Source organism: Pholis gunnellus, assembly GCF_910591455.1.
Source record: "Pholis gunnellus genome assembly, chromosome: 1".
Taxonomy (NCBI): Eukaryota; Metazoa; Chordata; class Actinopteri; order Perciformes; family Pholidae; genus Pholis; species Pholis gunnellus.
The window spans coordinates 23322269-23345388 of record NC_136528.1 but is presented as its reverse complement, the minus strand read 5'-3'; the positions used below and the strand labels follow the sequence as shown (position 1 = coordinate 23345388).

At 42.6% G+C, this 23120-nt stretch overlaps 2 protein-coding genes across 3 annotated transcripts in view; both read left to right on the top strand.

Moving 5' to 3' along the window:
* ankrd11 (ankyrin repeat domain 11) overlaps window positions 1-7744 on the top strand; it is an 87593-nt gene extending 79849 nt beyond the window's left edge. The window contains exons 10-14 of one of the 2 annotated variants that reach the window (XM_079158466.1): window positions 15-2769; window positions 2962-3060; window positions 3367-3510; window positions 3627-3719; window positions 3829-7744. In XM_079158466.1, coding sequence (XP_079014592.1) covers window positions 15-2769; window positions 2962-3060; window positions 3367-3510; window positions 3627-3719; window positions 3829-4014 — 3277 coding nt within the window. In that variant the 3' untranslated portion in view covers window positions 4015-7744. Of the gene's footprint in view, window positions 1-11; window positions 2770-2961; window positions 3061-3366; window positions 3511-3626; window positions 3720-3828 lie in introns of both variants that reach the window. The other variant, XM_079158465.1, reaches the window with a different exon arrangement.
* Window positions 7745-9567: 1823 nt separating this feature from the next.
* On the top strand, window positions 9568-22924 carry slc22a31 (solute carrier family 22 member 31). The gene is made up of 9 exons (XM_079162444.1): window positions 9568-9960; window positions 13200-13303; window positions 13607-13761; window positions 16675-16843; window positions 17417-17562; window positions 19621-19729; window positions 19881-20095; window positions 20235-20346; window positions 20711-22924. The coding sequence occupies exons 1-9, from the start codon at window positions 9571-9573 to the stop codon at window positions 21141-21143; spliced, it is 1833 nt and encodes a 610-aa protein (XP_079018570.1). The 5' UTR covers window positions 9568-9570; the 3' UTR covers window positions 21144-22924.
* The last annotated feature ends 196 nt before the right edge of the window (window positions 22925-23120 follow it).

Sequence of the window (23120 nt, the reverse complement as noted above, 5' to 3'; positions counted from 1 at the left end):
TGTCCACCCAGCAGGTTCTCTAACTCCCAGAGTTTCCAGGAGGGCACATGTCCCACCCCTGCTAAGAACCTCCAGCTACCACTTGTCAGCCGCTCTGCATCTTCTGACGTCCGCCGGCCGTTGGAGGATGAGTTCAAGGCTGAGGCTGACAAGTTCCTTCGACAGCAGAGTGATCCAGCTGCTGAATTTGATCAGTCATCACCCTCGCAAACTCTAGAGGACAAATCAGCAACTGTGGACAGACTGGAGTGCCTCCCATCTCCTTATTTCTCCCCACTTAGGATGTTGTCCCCTCGGCAGGAGCCAGCCCTTCCGACACCAGATGTGGCAGGACCAACCCTTGCTGTCACTGAGGGGACTGAACATTTTCCTGACAATGTATACAACAATTTCTTGCCCAGACCCTCTACTCCAGTTCACAGGCCAGACCCCCAGGAGCCCTGCTTCGACATTGCTGCACCACCAACCCCAGCTCCTGCTGCTTTGCCACCCCTGGATATCGATGACATCTCTGAGCCTCACCACAGTGAACCTAACCTGGTCCTGTCAGATCTTCCCTCTGTCACTGAAGAACAGGAGCAGGAAGAGGAAGATGAGGAGGAGGAAGAAGAAGAGGAGGAGGAGATGATGATGATGGAGGAGGAGGAGGAGGAGGAGGATGAAGAAGAAGAAGAAGACGAGGAGGAGGAGGAGGAGGACTTTGAGGACGAATGTGATATGGATGAGAGAGCTGATAGAGACCACTGTGCAGTGGAGGAGCCGGAGCAAACAAGGGACCCATGTTCCTTCTCCCCTCCAATTGAGGACCCTCTTAGGAAGAGCTGGCCTGCAGAGTCTCCTGACCGACAGGAACCAGAGGTCCAAGAGCTCTCCCCAACACACTCTGCACCCAACCATGGAGAGAACTGTTTTGATCACAGCATTGGTTGGGACACTGAGATGGATCTCAAATCTCCCCACAGGACGTATGGAGAGATAGAGGCTGCTGTCTCCAAAATAACTAGTCCATACCATTCAGACAGTGAGATGCAGCACTTGTCTGGTCACCCCTCTGTCACACCCCCTTATGCTACCTGGAATAGGTGGCATAAAGAGGACCCAGAGGACTTTGAAGAACAGAAGGAGGCTGTGGCTGACATCCCCTCTCCAGAGAGGCCTGACACAGCTATCGATGAGGAACCCAACTATTTAAACACCTCTTCATCCTCCAATAGACTGGAGTCTTTCTTCCAGGATTGCAACAAGCCTAGCATAGAGGAAAGTCATCAGATGGACACTGAGTCAACATGTGAAGAACCAGACTGCAGACAGACCACGCACAGCTTCAGTGCTACCACTGAAAGCCACATGGCTCCAGCTGTGGGCCCTGAGCCTGTGGTGCCCTGGGCAGACCCATTCTCAGCTGATGCAGATGAACTGGATGACCTGGGACCCTTCTCTTTGCCTGACCTACCACTACCAGACAAGTCTGAAGAAGCTGAGTCTCGAGACCCAGAACTAGTTGATCGCAACAAGACTGTGCTGACCCACATTAGACCTACCATTACAGACAGAGATGACCCGGAGATAATGGAGATGGACTCACCAAGCCTGGGTAAGACATCATGCCCTGCTGGTGAGCAAGGTTTAGGAGAACCTACTGGACAAGACTTGGTTGTACCGTCACCCCATGCCGAATTCCAGCAAGAAATGGACCCCGAGCCAATTAACGGCTCTCGCTCTCTAATACAACAACACAGCGACATGTTGGAAAGAAAAGGACCTTATGGAGAACCTGATGAGTCGGATTCCAGCGTGTTGTTTTCATCTGTGAAATCAGATCCCAGTAAGCAACATCACATTCAGATCCACTCCCTTACCGAGTCTTTGTCGTTACCAATGGATTCAGTGTCTGCTATCAAATCAGAGGTGAGACAGAAGGAGATGTCTGAGCCCGTAACAGAATCCGTTGCATTCAGTCCTGTTCCTCAGCTCCCAGTGGCAGTCACCCTCTCCAGTACAGTGGAACTACCAGACACTCAGGAAACCACATCCAAGCTAACGCCGGTAACCCTGACCACTGTCTCCACCACTGTAGATATCCCCAAGAAGGTGGATGAAATCCCTCAAAGGATAACTCGCAATCGCGCCAAGAACAATCCCTCTGTTGCTGCTGTCCCTCCTACCTCCTGCATAGTAACCTCGTCTGCCACTGCCGCCCCTGTAACGACCAGTCCGACAGTGACCCTTAACCCAATTCCTACTAGAACTCCGACACCCACCTCAGCATCTTCCTTCCCAGCTCTGAAGAATGAATCTGTGCTTACTGTGTCCTCGACTGTATCCAATACAACCCCAGCAGTGTCTGTATCTACTTCTGTGACTTCTACTTCTGCCCCACTGGTTATCAGTAAGATGACAAAAGGTCGCCCTGTCCCCTTGGATGAAGAGGAATCTCATACCCAGCACCCACGGAAGAGGAGATTCCCACGTTCTGCTGGCCAGCAGGTCCAGCTGGTAAACACAGCCATGCAGCAGACCAGGGAAATGATCCAACAGACCTTGGCTGTAGTAGTCAATGCCATCAAGCTGGACGATATTGAGCCCTACATCAGTGACCGCTCCAACCCATACTTTGAGTACCTGCAGATCAGGAAGAAGATTGAGGAAAAGAGGAAGATTCTGTGCTACATCACCCCACAGGCTCCACAGTGTTATGCTGAATACGTGACCTACACCGGCTCTTACCTGCTGGACGGCAAACCCCTCAGCAAGCTTCACATCCCTGTGGTAAGTTATGACGTCTTTACCCCTTTCTTTCTGACGATATAGACAAAGCAGTTTGGAATGAAAGTCTGATTCTGCGAGTTTCTTTTTCTAGACATCAATACTGTATCTCACTGTAGAAATGTTATCAAAACTTGTTTTGATTCTGGCTGATGAAGACGGTATATAATACTCAATGTTGTGTTGGCTCATCAGATTGCCCCACCTCCCTCACTGTCAGAACCTCTGAAGGAGCTTTTCAGACAACAGGAGGCCGTGAGAGGGAAGCTCAGGTTGCAGCACAGCATAGAACGGGTAAGGAATACATCTGCACATTCTCTATCCTTAATTCACTCTTTGCTCACTCCCTGTTATACATACAGCAACATACGTGTACTGTACACTATGAACTTTTCTTTTAATGAAAGATCAAAGCCTGTTTTAATAGAAATGCAAGTGAAATCTGCATACCTCCTACTATAGTGAAATGCAGACAGAAATCAGTTACATTTCTGTGAAATCTTGCTGATCCAAGACCCATTTCTATTAACCTCACTAACCAGCCCATTGGTTAGCCTAATGCCCAACTTTAATTGGAATGTTAATTTTGTCCTTTCACAGGAGAAGCTGATTGTGTCATGTGAGCAGGAGGTTTTAAGGGTCCACTGCAGAGCCGCCAGAACAATAGCCAATCAGGTTGTGCCATTCAGTGCCTGCACCATGCTGTTGGACTCTGAAGTATACAATATGCCATCAGAGAGCCAGGTAGGAAATATATCAGCATACACTCAAGGGTCAATTATAACTGATTTCATTAGAGGCAGCCAATTAATACATAATCCAATACTTAATCTACATTGTAACTTGGTGTGTGTTCTCAGGGAGATGAGAACAAATCTGTGAGAGATCGCTTCAACGCTCGTCAGTTCATTTCCTGGATCCAGGATGTGGATGATAAATATGACCGTATGAAGGTAAATATCGGCACTCTGCAGTGATTTAAGATGTCTTCAGTTGAAGGCGTTGATACCGAGATCTTGTGTATACACCAAGTGGATTTATGCTTTGCTTCTCCTCCACCAGACATGTTTGTTGATGCGGCAACAGCACGAGGCAGCAGCCCTCAACGCAGTGCAAAGGATGGAGTGGCAGTTGAAGGTCCAGGAGCTGGACCCAGCAGGACACAAGTCCCTCTGTGTCAACGAAGTGCCGTCCTTCTACGTGCCAATGGTCGATGTCAACGACGACTTTGTCCTGCTGCCTGCATGACACTTTTGTGCTCACAAATTAAGAGCAAACTTTGTCTGAATCACTTCTTCTCAAAGAGACTTCGTTGAACTGAACGAATGGAAAGGGCTAGCAAGTTTGAAAGAGGACTTTACACAAGAAAAAATTATATTCTATAGAAAAAGAGTAAAGGTGAAAAACTTGCTCTGGATTCCCTTCCGTGAAGAAGGAAACCTGTTTTTACTGGGGGGGGGAAGAAAACACACAACTTGCACTTTCATCCTCAAAAGTTTTTACGCTTATGTTTGATCAGAGTGGGAGAAGCAGAAACAGTTTTTGCTTCGGGGCTCTGACATCGGGACACAACTCCTCAGTGCTCAGTTTCGGTGAGACAGGGGACAAAGATATATTTTCTGCATTCAATTTTGGTCCCTGCTTCAATAGAACCACCCACTGGGAGGAGGTATCGGAGAAGAGCTCTCCCAGCAGCGTGGTGCCTGACCTGAGGGAGGACTGAGGAGAAGCCTCCCCTGTTGACCCAGGGCTCCTGGTGGGCCAGGAGAACTAGACCGAGTCCAGCGCCGACCCGGATGGACAGACCAGGAAGCTCGAACCAGTCGCTGATGGTTTTGGGGCTATAAGACCATATACCCAAAGGACGCCCTCTCTGTTCACACTGCACCAGGCAGGCCTAGCTTAACAGTCGTGCAACAGAGCCTACAGAAGGTTGGCATACAGCAGAGGGCTAGCGGTGTGTGTGTGTGCGTGTGTGTGTGTGTGTGTGTGTGTGTGTGTGTGCGTGTGTGTGCGTGTGCGTGTGCGTGTGTGTGCGTGTGTGTGCGTGTGCGTGTGCGTGTGTGTGCACATCAGGGGCCAGTGTCCGAGAGGAAGAGACTGACCCTGCAGCCTCTCGGCCTGGCTGAACAGAAGAGGACAGGCATGGATCTCTGAGGACAGACCGGAGTGTTCCTCAGCCACCATGCTTGCTCCAAACACAAACACATCAGACCGCCATGGACTGCAAAAACACCACAGGACAACCTGAAGAAACAAACATAACGAATGTTGAGATTCAAAGAGACTATTGAGAAAGTGTGCTTTGGCAGGAGGAGAGAAATATTGTTTTTGTCTATTTCTTTACTTGGGCATTTCATTGTTTCTGAGGAAGTGACTTGAAACACTACAGAGCCAATATTAGTTTAATGGAAAAAAACAAAGAAAAATTAAAAAAAGTTGTATTCCGTAAATTATGTACAGTTTTTATATTCGTTAACCAATGTATTCTTGCTGCCTTCTAGATAATTTATTTTGCCACACATTACTGCACAGTTGTAAATAACCTATGTACTGTAATATCACTCAGTTAAATGTAAAGAAAAACCATAAAAGAAATAAAAATTATCTTTTTATGTACAGTTCACTTTTGGGCAGCACTCCCCCCCCCCCCCCCCCCCTTCTCATATCCATGGGCCAAAATGTGTACACGGTTCTGTCAGTATTTGAAAGACTCCAGTGCACAGTTGTATGATCCCATCTCTAGATTCAGCCCAGGCTTTGGTAACTCACCTGGGCGTGGATCTCCACAACTCACACACATAGCGGACAGAGAGCACCTCTGGATTTAACCCGGCCTCCCACTTGCCAACCACCACATAGTCCCTCAGATGTAGCAGAATAGTTGTTGAGGATTTATTTAAAGAATAGAGAGGATTATTATTCATTGCTTTACTACACAATTATATCTGAAAAAATTCGAACCAAGAAAATGCCTTGTTCAGTGAAAAAAAACAAATGTACTGATTGTTGGGCAAAGTCACATAGATATATACGAGTGGGATGAAAGAGAGAGAGAGAGATGTCATTCACGAGCAAAACCATCATGTTAATGTAGAATGGTTTCAAATTCATTTTCCTTGTTTTTAATTTACAAAAATTGGGCTGAAATCATTTCTAATCATCACAAAACATCATTGTCTCTAAAACCAACAGGACGCAGGTTTTTCAGCACTTCATTGCGGGTTCTCTTCTCTGGCTTGTTCAGCTTTTCACGTCAAATAGACTGAAGAGTTGCGAAAGCCACCGAACGCTTTCATTCTTTACGGACTTTTAACATCCGTCTTCCACTTTGTCCAAATTAGCGAGCAGCTTATTTGTTTTGAATTGCTGTTCCAACTTTACCCACTGAATGGCACTAGTGTGTCAGAAAACTCGAGAACCTATTTGGCTTTGCATCAGACCTGTGGCCTTTTACTTGAATGAGTGTTTTTAAATATCCCCTTATAAGGATTCTTATACAACACTTGCATCAGTTTGGTAGTCAATTAAAATATAATGGGCCCAAGCTTTCAGTCCCAGTCACGTTAGACTTCTAATTTTTATCAATGTTTAATTTACAAGGGGTTTGGTTAGTGTTGTCAGGGATTTTAAATGTTAGGTTCCTTCATCACATTACTCCGTTTGGGTGGTGGTATTTGCCATAAGCACGTTCTCGTTTCAGTCCCAAGCAGACCGGTTACAATACTTAAACCTTCTTCGAATGAACCAAAACTTGATCAGACAGTAATGCAAACAGTGGAGGGGAAAGAAATTGCTCACTGCTGAATAGATCTGGGGTTTTTTTGTCCTCAATTAAAAAAAATCCCATTTAAAATGTTGATTTGTGATGACTTGTATTGATTCTCTATTATTATTTTTTTTGAGTGGGTCTTGGCTTTGAAAAGCTTTCCCAAGCCGACACACAGACTGTCCTGTCTGTGTGAGAGAGCTGCTCCTGTATCCTGATGGCAATATTCTCTGAAACGTTTAAGTTATTTACACACTGTCGGTCAGCATGGCTGTGTATGGTATGTCTAGTCAAGTGCAATGGTTGTGGAGGCTGTGCAGACAAGGTGGCTAGATGTATAGTCCTGGGTATTTGTGAGAGATACACACATCCTGGTTGGTATAGACTTGCATACTTGGATACGAATAGCCAGACATTTGGTTTTGAAACCCCCGTTTGTCATGTTTTCTTTTTGTTTTTAATTAGCTGTTGGTTTCCTACACAGTTTTTGGGGGAAGAGGTTTAAGGGTGTCTTTTGTTCTTGTGTGTTTTTTAGCTCAGTGTATGTAGTTTTGAATGTTGTTGTGTTTATCTTCGGGGTTTTTGGTCCTGTATAAAGCATAAACACCAGTGGCATGTCAATCACGTTGCTTATCGAGCAGAATGTATACCGTTACTATGCCCTGACCGACCACGCCCTCTCACTATTGTTTACAAGACATCAAGCGTTTTCTGGTTCACGCGTCACCTTTTTTTTTTGTTGTTAACAGTTTAAGCCCTGCGTTTGATTTTACTTCTGTAATCAGTCATTTATTCGACCCATAAAGGCTTAAAATGGTGATGACAGGCAACTCCTCCCTCAGTCTGCGGTACACCGCTGCACAGAGCAATAGGCTAAACACATCCACCCACTTTGATTCTCCGGTGTGAACATTCAACTCACAGACAGTGATTTCTGGATAAATTGAACGCAGACACAAACGAGCATCGGTCCTCAGATGCATGTAGGGCACTTGGCCGTGGTGATACAGATGCTAGCCTGACACCACCTCAGTCAGAAACATATTACCTCTACTCTCCTCACATTCACTCGTAATGTTTATTTTAAATTTGTGATTTGTTTTTTTTTTCTTACTGGACATGAATATACATAATTGCTATTTTTTCATTCTATAGAATCACGATTTCAAGCCTTTTTTTTCTAGTTTTTGTTTTATTTTTTAATTAAAACCCAGACTGTAGCTATTTCTTTGTTCCTATTTTTTAGAGTGGAAAATGACTAATACAAAGCATGGAGAACTACTCTTTAAATGGAGAGAAACGACCTATTTATTATTTTTTTGTTTTGTTTTTTCTGACACCTGTGGTATGTTCTGAGTTGAAGTTGGTCTCGCTGTGTAAATTTTCCTCCTTGTAATGCGTGAAAGAGACATACTGTACATAGCTCTGTAAATAAAACCTCCCAGGACGTTTTGCACCCTCCTCTTTGTACTAGTCTGAAAAATTGCGTAGAATGTGGGGTTCTAACAGCAACGAGCTGCGTGCGCTTGCTGCAGGTGATTATAATGTAACAATGTAACTTTTTTATTTGTACAATGTAGTTTATTTGTGTACATATTGTTGGAGCAGCTAAGAGGGGGGGGGGGGGGGTATATGAGGGGGATTGTTGATGCTATTGTCAGTGCTGTAACAGAAATCCAGTACTTTCACCTCTAGCTGTTGTTGATTTCCTGCAAAAAAATAAAGACATAAAAAAGACAAAAAAAAATAAAAACGTGAGAAACCGAAAATGAGTATGGATGGGGAAAAAAAGACTAAAACTGAAAAGTAAAAATTCTAAATTGTTATTTTCTACAGTTGCATGTACAGAGAGCGCGAGAACTGCTGTTGTTCCTCAGAGATTATGTTCGTTAATAAAACTTTGAAATATTACCAGCTGTCCTCTGGTCATTGATTCTGTGATGATGATGTGTGTGTCATGATGTAAAAGCTGCATTTTATGCCAACGCCACATAAAGGGTTTTTTTCTGATGCACCTAAAATACATCCACTCACAAGAACAAAGTTGGCTTCATCTGAAAATATACCTTTGAAATATATTCACTTATATATTATATTTTAAATATACCATTAACATACAATACATATAGAATAATATTTACCTCACTGTCATGACCAACCAAATGATGGTGGTTCAAGAGACGAGTTTCTATTAAAAGCAGGATTAGGTAATCCTGTCTTCAGTATTTCACAATCAGAATGTTTGAAATGCTGCCAGATCCGTTACAGATGTTGACCTTATGGCTTGGGGGAGTTTTGCACTCAACACAGAACGTCTCGAACCACTATAGTAAATCGATGGTTTATTTAAACAACTCAATTTGTGTCCTTTATCTTTGCCATTCCGTAACTCATGCTCGTTGGAGTCCTTTCACCTAAACGATCATATTTTTTTTTACCAAACCTACTCGTGCTACTCGTTTGTGCTCTAATTTATCACAGCTACAAGACACGTAACTACAGTTGTATGATACTTTTTAATGGCTTTAGTGATTTTAAAACCGGAGGTGTTGTGTTTGAAACTAGTGGCCATATATCAGGCAGAGAGGCTAATGGAAGATACTGTTGAATGGCGTTATGGAAATGTATAAGATTCGTCTTTTGGGGCTTGACCCACACCCCAAATGTCAGGAGACCTCAGCCTCTGCTGCTTTGATTTTTAACATTGTTTTGTTTTTGTTATTATCCCTTCTGTCACAACATCAACCCTGTCTATCAAATGCTCTGCTGGGTCACATAGATCCAAACGTATGAAGATGAGCAACAGATGTCTGGTAACTGTGTGCTGACTTGTGTTTCGTATGACTCAGAGGCCATCCAGAAGTTAGCCACTGAGGTGGACGCGCAGGTATCTCACTGGTCGATCCCGCGATGGCCCCGCCCTCCTCCTTCCCCGTGCGCACCTGCCGCCGCTGCGTCGCGTGGCTCTCGGACGTGCGCGCTCACTGCGCCATAGCCACAGAACCATCTGTTACCGCAAACACACTCGTCTTCAAATGGATTATGAGACGAAGATTTTCCCTCACACCGGCGGCTATGGACGCTACAACCGAGTCGTGGTGGTTTTCAGCTGGTTCCCCAACTTCGCGGTCATGCTGAATCTGTTTAGCGACGTTTTTTACACCGTGATCCCGGACTCCTACCACTGCAAACCCGACCCGCGGCTCCTGCCCTCCGCGTTCCTCCCCAGCAACTTCTCCAGACAGGGGTACCTCAACCTCACCATCCCCTGGCTAAACGGCTCCGGTCTCAGCCACTGCGAACTGTTCAAGTACCCGCCAAATGCCTCCGACTTTTCCGAACAGGTCTCCAGGCAGAGGGTGTCCTGCACCGTGGGGTGGGAGTACGGCCATGTAGCGGGGCTGCACAGCAACTTTGTGACTGAGGTAAGAGGTGGCCCGGAGGAGGAGGAGGAAAAAAGTAAATAAAAGTTAGTTTATCCACATTTTTGTGGGCTGAAGTAATGCTGAGTACCCACAGCATTGCATTAAAAAACCCGCTTTCCGGATCCAAGTCGACTCCGAGTTGTTGTTTTACATCCACGGGTATTTATCTCAGTAATACCGTAACTGCTCACACATGTCACGGTATTACTAGAAAGAAACAATATTTTGGGGTTCGTGTCACTTTTCACGACGATTTTTGTGTATGGCCCTTCAGGTGTTGGTGCTGATCGTTCATGTTCCGCTCAGTAAAAGCAGTTTGTATCTCTGCTGTGAACATGTGTGGTGATGAAGATGGCTGTTCAGTCAATATTTGCCCTCTTGTATCTGTCTGTCACTCTGCTTCCCAGGGTCACACTATAAGAGATCAACCAGGCAATGGACACATTACTCTTTCTTAGACTATAAATACATATCTGGATTTTAGGTTTATAAACTGAAGTGTTGACTCAAAAAAAACAACAGGAAATTGTAGTGGGGTTTGCTTTCAACATCTCTTTTGACTTTTAGTTTGAGAGATTCCCAAACTGAATTTACATCCTCTTTGATCGTCTCTTCCACACTTTAGATATCACCAGCGTTACAGATAATGGGATGCAGTGTGATCGCGTCTTGTTGTGTTACTACATGTGTGAATAAGCAGCAGAAACATGTTTATCTCCTCCTCGCGCTGTTTTCCTGGACGTCAGCTATTCAAGGATCCCTCCCAGTCTGCAAATATTGATAACGAGTTCTTAGAAAAATATTTGTCAATGTGACCCCGTACAAACACCTCACATCTGTCTCGGTGTATTTTGTAACGCATAAAGACAACATCAGAGTATTTGGCGTATAGTCTCCAAACCACAGTAGTTAGAGTGGGGGCTGACCAGCAGGATGGAGTCATTATGGGATATTTCCCCCTCAGCTTCTCTTCAGAGTGTCCTCTGTGGAACATGGAAACAGATCCTGGCAGTGAGGAGACTTTTCCTCGTTGTCCTTCATGACATACTGTGGCGCTGGGAAGTCTGAGGCCTCCATGTTCCGTCCTGAGCTGTTTGCTGTGACAAAGGAAAACTTTATTAAAGGGAAAACAAGTTGAATACAGAAACAATAGTGCTCATCAACTTTAAATACAGGGGCTGGAAATAAAAAACCGGAAGCACCTTAAAGTACAATAATCTTGCACGATCAACTGGTTAAAGGTGAACATGTTAATGTGGGACAGAGGGGTTGATGAACTAGACCTCTGAGCGGTTTGTTTGTTGACTTCATGTTGGTGAGGATCAGCTGGAGGCCACGCTTCCTCTTCGCTGAAGCCCTTGTCATCAGCTTGGCGTACGTTGTTTTCCAATTCCTCCTTCTTCAAAGCCTTCAAAACCAACTTTTAAAAATGGTAGTTGTCAGACTTTTTCTAAAGTTCACATATAGGTTAATTGGTGTCCTACGCAATGACTCACCTGTGTTGCTTTTAGAAATATATGTTTATGATTTACTGCACAGGAGTCACTGCCTGAACTTCTAGCAGGGGCGGACTGGCCAAAGGAAAGTTCGGGAAGACTAACGAACGGTCAATCCATTCCAGGCCCAACCGGCCGCTGGTCATAGAGTTTTCATTGTTCCGTCTCTGATGTCAGTAGTGAGGCTTTCTGGTGTTGCACACGGTATAAAATAGCTGAGTTATGTGACAAGGAGAAATCCTAAAATCATAGTGACATTCCTCATACGGGGAAATAGCATTAGCAACGTTTAGCAGTGCTCACAAGTCGACCCTCACCACCTGAAAGAATATAATCGGAATGAGCTCAACTCTACTTTAACTTTACAAGTCAAACTTCTTATGATTATGATTATTATTATTATTATTATATTTACACATGCCTTACAGTTATTCAAGTGTACCTCTACAATTGGAAAGATTTCAATCACAAACCATCTGTCCATAGAATATGTTAAAAATAGAAGTATGATCTGAGAAAACGTATGAATACCAGCTTGTGGTACTCACTGTACTTTGAGGTTTGGTACCCAGCCCTTGTAACACTTAAAAGGGATCCCACAGCAACTCCTGATATTATTCGGTGTTTGTTTTGTTTCATTTTGATGCGCTGATCGCAAACTTTGTATCCGTTGTGTCAGTAATGTGGTCACTGCCATGCAACATCTGGACTGCACACAGAGTTCAGTCCGTAGTGGGAAAAGAGACACGGGCGTGGAGGAGAATTGGCTTAAAGGCAGCGACTGGTACCAATCAGGCGTAGAGCTGCCGTCAGGCTCTACTTTGAGCACCGCTAATGTGATACCGCTGTCAGCAGACATCTTAACTCAATCAGGAACGACAGAATCTACATTCCTGCTTCCTCACAGAACTCTCTCTGTGTTTGTGTTGAATTGCATTTATTGCAGCGCGTTGGCGGCGTGTTATTCATGTACCTTTTTAAGTCTTTGAATACACAATACCACGTAATCACGTGTGCCCTACTGTAACTACTACTACTAAACCGACTGTTTCTTTTTGTGAACAAATAACACAAAAAGACAAAAAACAACATTAAATTCATCGTTCTAGCAAGTCTTGCCTTGATATGCATCACTTCTCAATGCAACAGGCCACCATTGTAGTTACAAAAAGCTATTTTAAACACATTGAGTTACACAAAGTGGCATTTTCCTTCATTGCAATGAACCTGGGCGCTGTGGTTTATTTTAGATCACACGTGCACCATCCTGCTGCCGCAAATACTCACCAGAGCATCAGTGTATTAATCCACAGCTGAAAATATTCCCCAACAAATGCACTGTTCACTTCTGTTTGAGTAACGTTCGCTTATTACTGAGCCTTCTATAAGAATTAAACTATACATATTGTGTCCTGTTTTTAAAGATTTAGTTCATCAGTGGGCACCAATGGGCTTGGGACTGCCACAGACGGTGGAGGGACGTTAGCTCTAGCAATTAATGAAATGTAAAAAGAACATACTAGTATAATCTTTTAACCTTTTAAGAAGAGAAAAGAAAGCACACACCTTCTCACCAGTTGGTACAATATGCTAAATGATGCCTGCTGACCGCATGGAACGTTTTTACTTAAAGTTTCTCTTTAAATGACGGTGCTCTTTATTTCATTTTTTTTGTCAAAGTTAATGTTGAGTTGTGTTTTGGCCTGAGAATGTGTCGATGTTCTTCTTTGTGTTCCTTTGCAGTGGGACCTGGTTTGCAGTGACTTCTGGAAAATCCCTTTGCAGCACATCTGCTTCATGACTGGATGGATTTTGGGATACATCCTTCTTGGTACATTGTGCGACTGGTGAGTAATAATCACATTTATATGGAACCTTAAGGGCTTCAATGTTACTTTATGCCACATACTATAGTACTTTTTTCTGATTACCTAACATTAAGAAATAAAAAGGACATTTCTATGCCATTTTGAAATACAATGAATATCAATAATATTTAAATATTTTTCTTAATTTATGCATACAACTTTTATTTTATCACTAATTACATACTCATTTATTTGGACCTGAACACTTTGAAGCTCCCTAATTTCACTTGTGTGTTTTGTGCCGGAGAAATAAAGTAGTGTGACACTAATGTGTGTTTTCAGGCTGGGTCGTCGGAGATGTTTCCTCCTCTCCATCAGTCTGTCCAGTCTGTTGGGAGTGGCCGTATGTTTATCCAACGGCGTGGTGGTATTTCTGCTGCTGCGTCTCTCTCAGGGCGCCATGCTCGCTGGGGTGTTCCTATCCTCGTATATAGCCAGTGAGTATCCTCCACGCACATTTACATGTTGGTAATCTACTTCTCCAGGGGATTGGGGGAAATATCAGCTACCTCAGACACAGCCACTCACTTCTTTGTTTATTTTAGTGTTCACTTTTGGATTCCCGGGCTTCGCTCTGAGTCGTTTGCTGGCACTGTGTTTATCCAAATGTCATGTTTTTGTTGAATCACATTTCACTGTTGTGATTTTTTGCTGTTACAGATCGTTTTACTGCTTTACTCAATGAACACATCTTAAAAACAATAAGATTAAACTGAATAAAAATGCCCAACGCAACTGGCTAACTGGTGAACTAGTTAAGAAAAGTCCCATTGTGCCCTTCCAGCAGCAAATTAGAAATCCTTCCGTCCTGGTGTTACCATCTTATCTTTACTTCAGGAAACGAAAACAAATGAGATTAGACTTTTCTTTCTGACGTCTGAAAGTCAAGATCAAGAACTAAAGAAAGAAAGAAAGAAAGAAAGAAAGAAAGAAAGAAAGAAAGAAAGAAAGAAAGAAAGAAAGAAAAGAGAAAGAAAGAAAATAAGACAGTTTAATGTCAATTGAATGTATATGATGCAATTATTTACCAGACAGGTGATGAATAGTTTTACTTTCTGTGGTTTCCAGGTGATAGGAGATGGAAGATTCTCTGCATCTCTGGCTAAACCAAATGTAATCTTAAACAGTATATTATGTAAAGAGAGGCTGTATATAAATGTAAACGCATAATCTCCTAATTTCTTTATGACCTGTAAAAAAGACATGAATATTGTCTGTTTAGCTTTCGTCTTTCAGTCTCTGATAACCTAAAGAATAGTTGAATTACTTTCATCAGATCATATCAGTCAAGACAAATGGTAGTTTAATATATTAAACTTTTGTTATTGTGCTAAAAACAAGGCCTATTCATGGCAGATGTTTTCTACTCTTGAGATTTCACTGGAAGGCCTTTGATAATGGAAAACCCAAGCCAATTTAAAACGATGGCAACTGCTGCTTCGTCTCATTTCTCTCTTCTGCTTCACGCTTCCTAACGGCATAAAGCCTGTGAGTCTACAGTTATAATTTAAACCAAAATAATATAGACTGGCTCCAGAACTTTTAATCAATGCCCATGTCTCTGATTTGTTCAGCACATAACCGTCTGATTATCGGACTACGTAACGACGGCCTCTAAGGAGACTTTTTATTGCTTTGAGGACATACTGGAGGCTGAAATACACCGACCTGGAGTTAAAAAATGTACCGACTAAAGCATTATGTTATTCTTATACAAGAAAATGAAAACAAATACTTTCGTGAGGAGGCTGAATTTTTAGACAAAAATATTACAGTTCAGTCCAGTGAACACTCTTAAGATAGTTGCATCTTACAAATGAATACATATTCAATGATTTGAATCCCTGAGCACATTGCAGCAGAATTATATCATTTTCACGATCACACAAATTGTTGAACTACTTTCCGTCAATGCAGTGCACAAAGGAAACGAAGGAGCTACTAACAGCTGCAAAAAACTAGAATTTTACAATTAAAACAAATTGTAGATTGTGATAAAGCAACTTTGTGAACACCCAAGAAAACAACAACAACAACAAGTATTAAGTCTGGGGGAACCTTTTTTATGTGAAGTTTAACAGTCCTGGTTGAGTTGGTGACACCCGCGGTAACGGTCAGTGTGGTTTAAAACTACAGGAAACACTCCTTGAGCAGCTCCATCAGAATTACAACACGGGAGCAACTGGTGTGTCTGTTTACAGAGCAGCCAAACAAACTCACATTCGTTTAATGAGTCGGTCAATAATCATTGCAAACAGGATCTGATTTGGGTGAGCACAGCACAAGCAGTGTCAGGAACTCTTCTAAAACAAGACTGAAGCAACATCTAAATGTAATTACATTAACATTTGTAGAAACTGTGCACATTCCTGCGTGGGAGGTGGTAGTACTAGGTAGTGGCCTCATCTCAAGCGCACACCCACACACACACACACACACACATTCTGCTGTGTTTGACACAAATTCCTGCGAGGTCAGGGCTAGAGTGAGTCCAGATTTTGTTTTTGTAGTGTATGCTGATGAGGGCCTGAGAGAAATGTTTCTCAGCGATGTCCTGCCAGTGCTGCTCCTCCACAGAGAGGAGAAAACAATAGCAGGACAGAACCAAAGGCAAGGAAGTGAGCAGGAAGTGAACTCCTCATTTTCCTTTTCTCTCTCCTCATAGGGAGGAAATGTGGAAAGAGAATCCGAGGTCTGGGGGGGGAGGGAGGTTAAAGTTCACCAGAAAGTCAGAAACAAGTTTACGTCATTATTTGAGGTTAAAGAGTACTTTATCTCCTACTAGCTTTATCTAGCTTGTTGTTCGCGCGTTGTTTTCTTTCAGGTGTTTGCTGTGAACTAGCAAACACGGTGCAAAGAGTTTGTGGCAAACAGAAAGTTAGATTCCATGTTTTAGTTTTATTTAGTTTATTAAGATCCCCATTAGCTGCTGTAACAACAGGAGCTACACTTCCTTGGGTCCACATTATGTATGTACAGTACTTCAATGAAAGTATTGTAGTATCTAGTACAACTGATAGCTCTACATCATTTCAAATAAATAAAGTGAGATAGCTTTTTAGGATCTTCAGGAGAAGAAAAAAAGACAGGAAGTTGTTTAGCTACTCCATTCCTTGACAGAATAAATCCAATCAAACATTTTATTTAAACATGTTTTACTACTTTCCGTGGTAAGGAATTCCATGCCACAACAAAGTACTGTTCTCTGTATTGACCCGGTTTTACATAAAGTAGCTTTCTGTGAGAAGAGGTGTGTGTGTCCTGACAGGTCAGATGTATTTGTTTAGCTTCAGCTGTGTTTTGATGTTCTCCGTCTTTCTTCTCTCACTGTGTTCCCATCGCTCGCTCAGGGTTGGAGCTTTGTGATCCTCCCCATCGTCTCATGGTTGCCATGATCAGCGGCTTCTTTGCCATATTCGCAGAGCTGCTGTTGCCGGGCCTCGCTGTTCTGTGCCGCGACTGGCCCGTTCTCCAGGCCGTGGCCACTGTGCCTCTGCTCCTGCTGCTTTCCTACTGGTGGTGAGTCCGGTTTCGCTATTTGGGATGCGTAGGTGGACACACCATGTGTGTATTTGGTGAAGTATTAAGGGAGGTTTATTACTCTACAGTGGTGCTCAGTGTACCAGTCCCACAATTGATTTTTGGCCTGTCTGCAGTTTGGAATGGTTCTTGTGTCAAGCCTCCACCTTTTTTAATTGACATACCTGAATTCACAATTGACCACATCTTTTAATATATACGATCCTACTTGGAAAATTCTGTTGACCACCACTCACCACCACTCCGAGTTAGTTTAGTTTAGGTATTTATTCAGGAAGTCAGGAAGTTGCTTTTACAGAAGAGACCTGAGAACAAACATCATAACAAGACAGTTCAGTCACTCAAAGCAGAGTCGACTAAGGATGTTAAATATCTCAGCAACTTGGATAGCATGGTATGATGATGCCTTGTGCGTGTCAGGGATATCAAACAATGTTGCAATGACAACTTCTTCTTTGTTGCCAAAAACAGTACCCGGGGGAAAAAAATGTTCAACTGTTTGTGTCAATGTTCCAGAAAATGTCTGTATGATAACAGAGTTGTTTTCCTCAGCTGTGCGTCAGTGTTTCCAGAGTCTCCTCGCTGGCTGCTGGCCACAGCTCAGATCCACCAGGTGAAGAGGAGCCTCCAGGAATTCTCCACCAGGAATGGTGTTTGTCTGCTCGATGAAATCTACCCTGGTGAAACCCTGCTGTCAGGTACACACACGCACGCACGCACGCATGTGAATGAACACAGACACAAACTGGTCTGAAAGTTTTTCTTTCATGAGAAAAGTTTAAACCAAGACATGTATCATTATCTTGATATCACATTACCTAGCGAGCATGACTGAAATGTCTCTTTTCATTCATGTTTCTGCACAGGAAACAGACTAAACATTTCCTGTACTACCCGAGTGGTATAGTATAGTTTGGTCCAACCAACAGTCCAAAACCCAAAGTCATCCAGCTAACAATGACATAAAACACAAAGGCAGCAAATCCTCACAACATAAAACAACAACCAATATTTTTAAGGCATTCGTGCTAGAAAAATGACATAAACGATGAATCAAAATTAAGTTTGCCCAGCATTGTTTGCTCCAGGCTGTACCGGGTATGCCCTCTAAACTTGACTGATCATGGTTTACCACATCACGTGTTTAGTACTTCATCAAATCCATCTGTTGTGGAGATTACAAGTGTTTTGCTTATCTGATTGACTTGGATGCAGAAGTGATGTAACGAGCGTGAAATTACATTATTGCATAAACGTTCTGTTGAATGCATGTTTCTTTCAAGTGTAAGAGCGAGAGATCGGTCCTCATGAAGTCTGTATTGTACAGTGATGCAAGAGAAAACGTTGATGTTGAGTAGATTTTGTTTCAGTAATGTTGTAATAATGATAATAAGGTAACTGGCCACACATTGCCCTATTTTTGCTTTTATCTCTCTTAGTGTGCATATGGTATACTATTCCATGACTTTTTCATGACATCTGGATAGTATGTCAAAGTTATTAAAAAGAAGTGTTGCTATTGTATGCCAAATACGTATAGTATAGTATAGAGTATGCATTTTTAAGATATACTATATTATGATTTTTGGGGGGTACTTTTTATATTTTTTTTATGACATACTTTACATTGACTTTTTACACAACATTATATATTACTGTTTTTATTACTTTATGACGCATGTCATAAAATAATTCATATTCTAGTTTGCCATAAAAATGTGTATTTTTTTACGGCATGTCATACTAGGACACATACTATACTATGATTTAAAATTTTACTACGCAGATGTCATGTGTTATTTCTTTTTTATAAAAAAACCCACTGCTATGACTTTTCTTCTGACATTCTTAAGGTATACTACTATGACTTTTTCATGGAATAATATAATGCTTTTATACCATACTATACTCTGACTTGTTTTTAAATTTGTATGATATACTATGATTTATTATGACATTTTATGGCATACTATTCTATGAATTTGGACCAATTTCTGATAAATTATTGAAAAGAAATATATATATTTTTTTTTTGCAATAGCATATATTTCATTGATCCAGTGAAATATATTATTTACAGTTCTCTAGAGAGAACATCATAAGCGAGTGGCGCAAGTGACCCTTCTGCTTTCTGAAAGCTGTCTTTTTCCTGGTTTCACCAGAGTAGCACTACACACCTTGACCATGAGTCTGCTTTCCCCACTGTGAAGATTATTAAAACCAAGTACTGTTTTAGGCTTACCAGTGAGCACCTCACGTGTGCATGACGAGGGCCAGCCAGCAGTGGGGAGAGAGAGGTCCAATGAGGGGACCTCCCCAGACCAAGCAGCCATCCCTGACCCGCTGAGTTGAATCCCCCAGGCGGCCCCACTTGAGGGAATTTAATTACATCTGGCATAAACATTCATTTGTACTCAAGGATGGACTGATTAGATTTTAGTGGTGAAAGTTCACTCTGACCTCACAAAAAACGTTCTTGACCATGACCTCATGCTATTTATCTGGGACTGTTTGGACTGACAACAACGTAAACTGCAGCTTGACTGGTTGGCGGAGGCTTACAACTGTAAGGTGGTAGTTCTAGTTTAATCCATATGTTGATTCAATGCCATTTAGCATAGAACAATTGCAGCCACTAGTAAAATGCAAAACAAATACATTTTTACCACTCCTTTAAACCGTCCTGAATTACACCCAGGCTCCATGTGGATATGTTTGATTATCCCCCCCCCCCCCCCCCTCTTTTGGGCTTCTAGAGATAGATTCAGCATACGGAGAAGACTGTCGGCCAGCGTACTTTTCCGTTCTGGAGCTGCGTCGGACTCGTGTTATCTGGAAGAACTGCCTCATCCTGAGCTTCACGCTGTGAGTTTGTATGCTCAGTGTGAAAAAGTAAAGTTCACCTGACTTGTCCATGAGATGCAGGCCTTCCATTTCATGATAAAAGTGACATGCGTGTGTTGAATGTTGGGCTTCATAGTGAATGTTCTATTCCTCTTTCTTATCTCTCCTTCAGCTTCATTGGAACAGGGATCCAGTACTGTTTCACCAGAAACCTGCACGGTTATTCCTCCAACTTCTACTTTGTCTACTTCCTCCGAGTGATAACCGGAGCTCTGGCCTGCATCTTCATCTGCTTGTCCGTCAATCACTTTGGTCGGCGTGGTATGCTTCTGCTCTCTGCCATCATCACTGGACTGTCATCACTGCTGCTGCTGGCCCTCACTCAGTGTAAATGACATCCTCATCTCCTTTTTGCATTAACTTTATTTTACTTTAAATAAAATCTGGATACCAGGACAGAAAATGTTGATTATCTCAGCTGTAAATTGTGCTGCAGTCTGAGTCTTTTGTCGTTTTTATGTGTCAGATCTGCACGGAGCCCTGGTGCTGGTGCTCTCCGCCGTGGGTCTGCTGTTCTCTCAAGCTCTCGCCATGCTCAGTGCGTTCTTTGCCTGTGAGGTGATGCCGACCGTGGTTCGGTAAGTGTCTGTCTGACAAAAGTGATGAGGCTGTTGATATATTTTTTCTTATAGTCAACAAATACCATGAAAAGACCAAAATGAACGATGAATTAATCCTACTGAGAAGTATGGCCTGTCTGAAGCCTGATGGAGCTTATTTTGAATGTGTATTAGTCCCGATTAGAGTATCATTTGCTAAAAACTACAGTGGCCAGCTGTTTCGGGAACAGTTGTAGGAACACTAAGGCTTGGGTTTGAGTCCTACAGACAGTGTAGGAAAGTTGGCAAGTATAGAGATACAGAAAAATGTCAACACAAGACATAAAGTAATGTCCGATTATTCCACCTTGTTGATTTCTGTTCTCTTCCCTCTCTCTGCCAGAGGTGGTTGCCTTGGCCTGGTTCTGGCAGCCGGTTGTGTTGGCATGGCCGCCTCCTCCTTGATGGAGCTCCAGAATAACAGTGGCTACTTTCTCCACCATGTTGTCTTCGCCTCCTTCGCTGTCCTCTCTGTTCTTTGCATAATGCTCCTGCCTGAAAGCAAACGCAAGCCGCTCCCGGACTCCCTGAAGGAAGGCGAGAGTCAACGCCGGCCTCCTCTCTTCCTGTCCCGGCCCGACAGGGACAACCTGCCGTTACTCTGCGCCCGGCCACCTTTATCAGAGTACAACCCTGATAACTATTCCCGTTTGGTCTCTGCTACCAGGAGGATGTTGACTAAAGACAATTTGCCTTATAGGATCGCTGTACCAACTCATTCCCCTCTGCTGTCAGACAGTGAAACACAGGGACAAGAGAATGAGGTCATATCTTAACTCTGCTGATGGAGCCTCCTCCTCATCCTCCTCTGTACAGACTTGGATTATCCATCCTCCTTCATACCTCTACAGACAGTTTACCATTGTCCTTCATTTAATTATTTTCTAGGTCATTGGTTGGTCATAACTCCACTGAAGAACTGACCTGGGCTCAGATGGAGTGCACTTCATGGCTCCAAGTTTGTCAATTTTCAGTTTCCTCTTGAAGCCCATTACTGTGCTGTGTTATTTTCTCCCTTCATAATGCGCTGAAAAGCAGTGGCCTTCTTTAGCTACAGATTTTTGTCGTCCAAACCTCAGGTGAGGGTGAGGAAAGTCCCCCTTTGAACTGTCACATTGCATGTTATGCGTGTTCTTATGTGGTGAATTCACTTAAATATGCTCACACTCTTTGGCCAATGCAGTTGCGGTCACACTGCTGGTCTGTGTAGGGGCATTCAAACTGAACAGTCAGACACTAGTTCCACCAGAGACGCTCGCTCAATCGTGCGGATGCTGGAGATCATGTGAGCTGCAGTCCTTTGTCCACTTATTAGCTGCTCATGCACTTTCCATTAAGTCTGTCCGTCTGATTCACCAGCAGTGTGTCAGTGCTGAGAGGATCCCGAGGACACACTAAACTAGTTCACTCTCTTTGTGGAGTCTTGTTATACTTGTGAAGCACACAAGAGGGCGCTTAATGATGCACTGGTCATTGAATATGATGACGGATTCAATGGAAACTATTTCACTGAGAAGAATTTGGAAAATAACACCAGATATCAGCCAGTGAATTCTGTTTATTCTGTAGACCACTGTGTTACAAACTATGATTTAAAGGTGCTATTTTTGCATTACGTGTCTATTGAAACGACGCCAATATGGCAATGTACTAACCACTGTAACTGGCAGACAAAATGTAATGCCCTCTCTGTCTTGTAATGATTAAGTTGTGTCCTTTTGTTTTATATAAAAAATAAGTATTGAGAAAAATGTGGTTGAAAAGCTTTAAAATTGAGCCGTACCAACCTTAACTTGGGGCATTAGATATTTTCACAATAACGGCCGAATACAACCGTAGGAGGGTTTTTTAAACATGTTTTTCTGTATTTGATGTGTCATGTTTGTGACGACATTCTGCCTGTTAATGCCAGAACATATTGTGAAGAGAAACTAGTTCTTTCTAGAGTAGTTTGTTACTGAGAGGATGATGAAAATGTCATGGTTGCCTTAAATAATAGGACAAAAACACACCACTGGTTCGGCCTATAGAAGATTTGGTGTAATAGTTAACTAAATGTGCTAAAGATGCTTTTGTATTGACTGAAGCTCGTCCAGTTGGTCAGAGAAAATCATGTACTGTTTTTTTTTTTTATGTTGAAACTCTTTTCATAGCCTCTTAATGATCAATGTGCTTACCAAGTGAACAACCTTAATGACGAAGAATTGTTGCCTTGTTTGTATCCTAACCTTCAAGTCACCAAACTAAATCAGGTCAGATGTTCCTCCAGCCTAAAGCGTAAATTACATTCAAAACATGCAAATCACCAAAACTTTAGGTTGAGATGTTTTGTGCCTCCTTAGTTGTTACCCTCTCCGACCACTAGATGGAGCTATGCACTGTACTACCTCATGTGGAAACGTCAGTATACAGATGTTGAGGAATAATAGTGTGTGTGTATTCAGATTACACTGGTGTATCATTGTCATCAAACACCAACATTTGCCCACAGCAGTCTCTATCTGACAGTGTTATGGTGAGATAAAACCGATGGAGGAGATCAATAAACTTAACTTGGTCCGACATGATAATCACTGTGTTGCTGTGTTTGTTTATCCTGATAACTGTAAAACTGTTGGGCCAGTTTTTTTGGTCAATTATAATAAAGCTAACCTGCAGAAAACCTTTTAAAATCAGATAAAAACAAGCTGTTTATAAAAACATTTAAACAGTAAAGTGAAACTATTTAGTTATTCTGAGAGCAGAGAGCATCT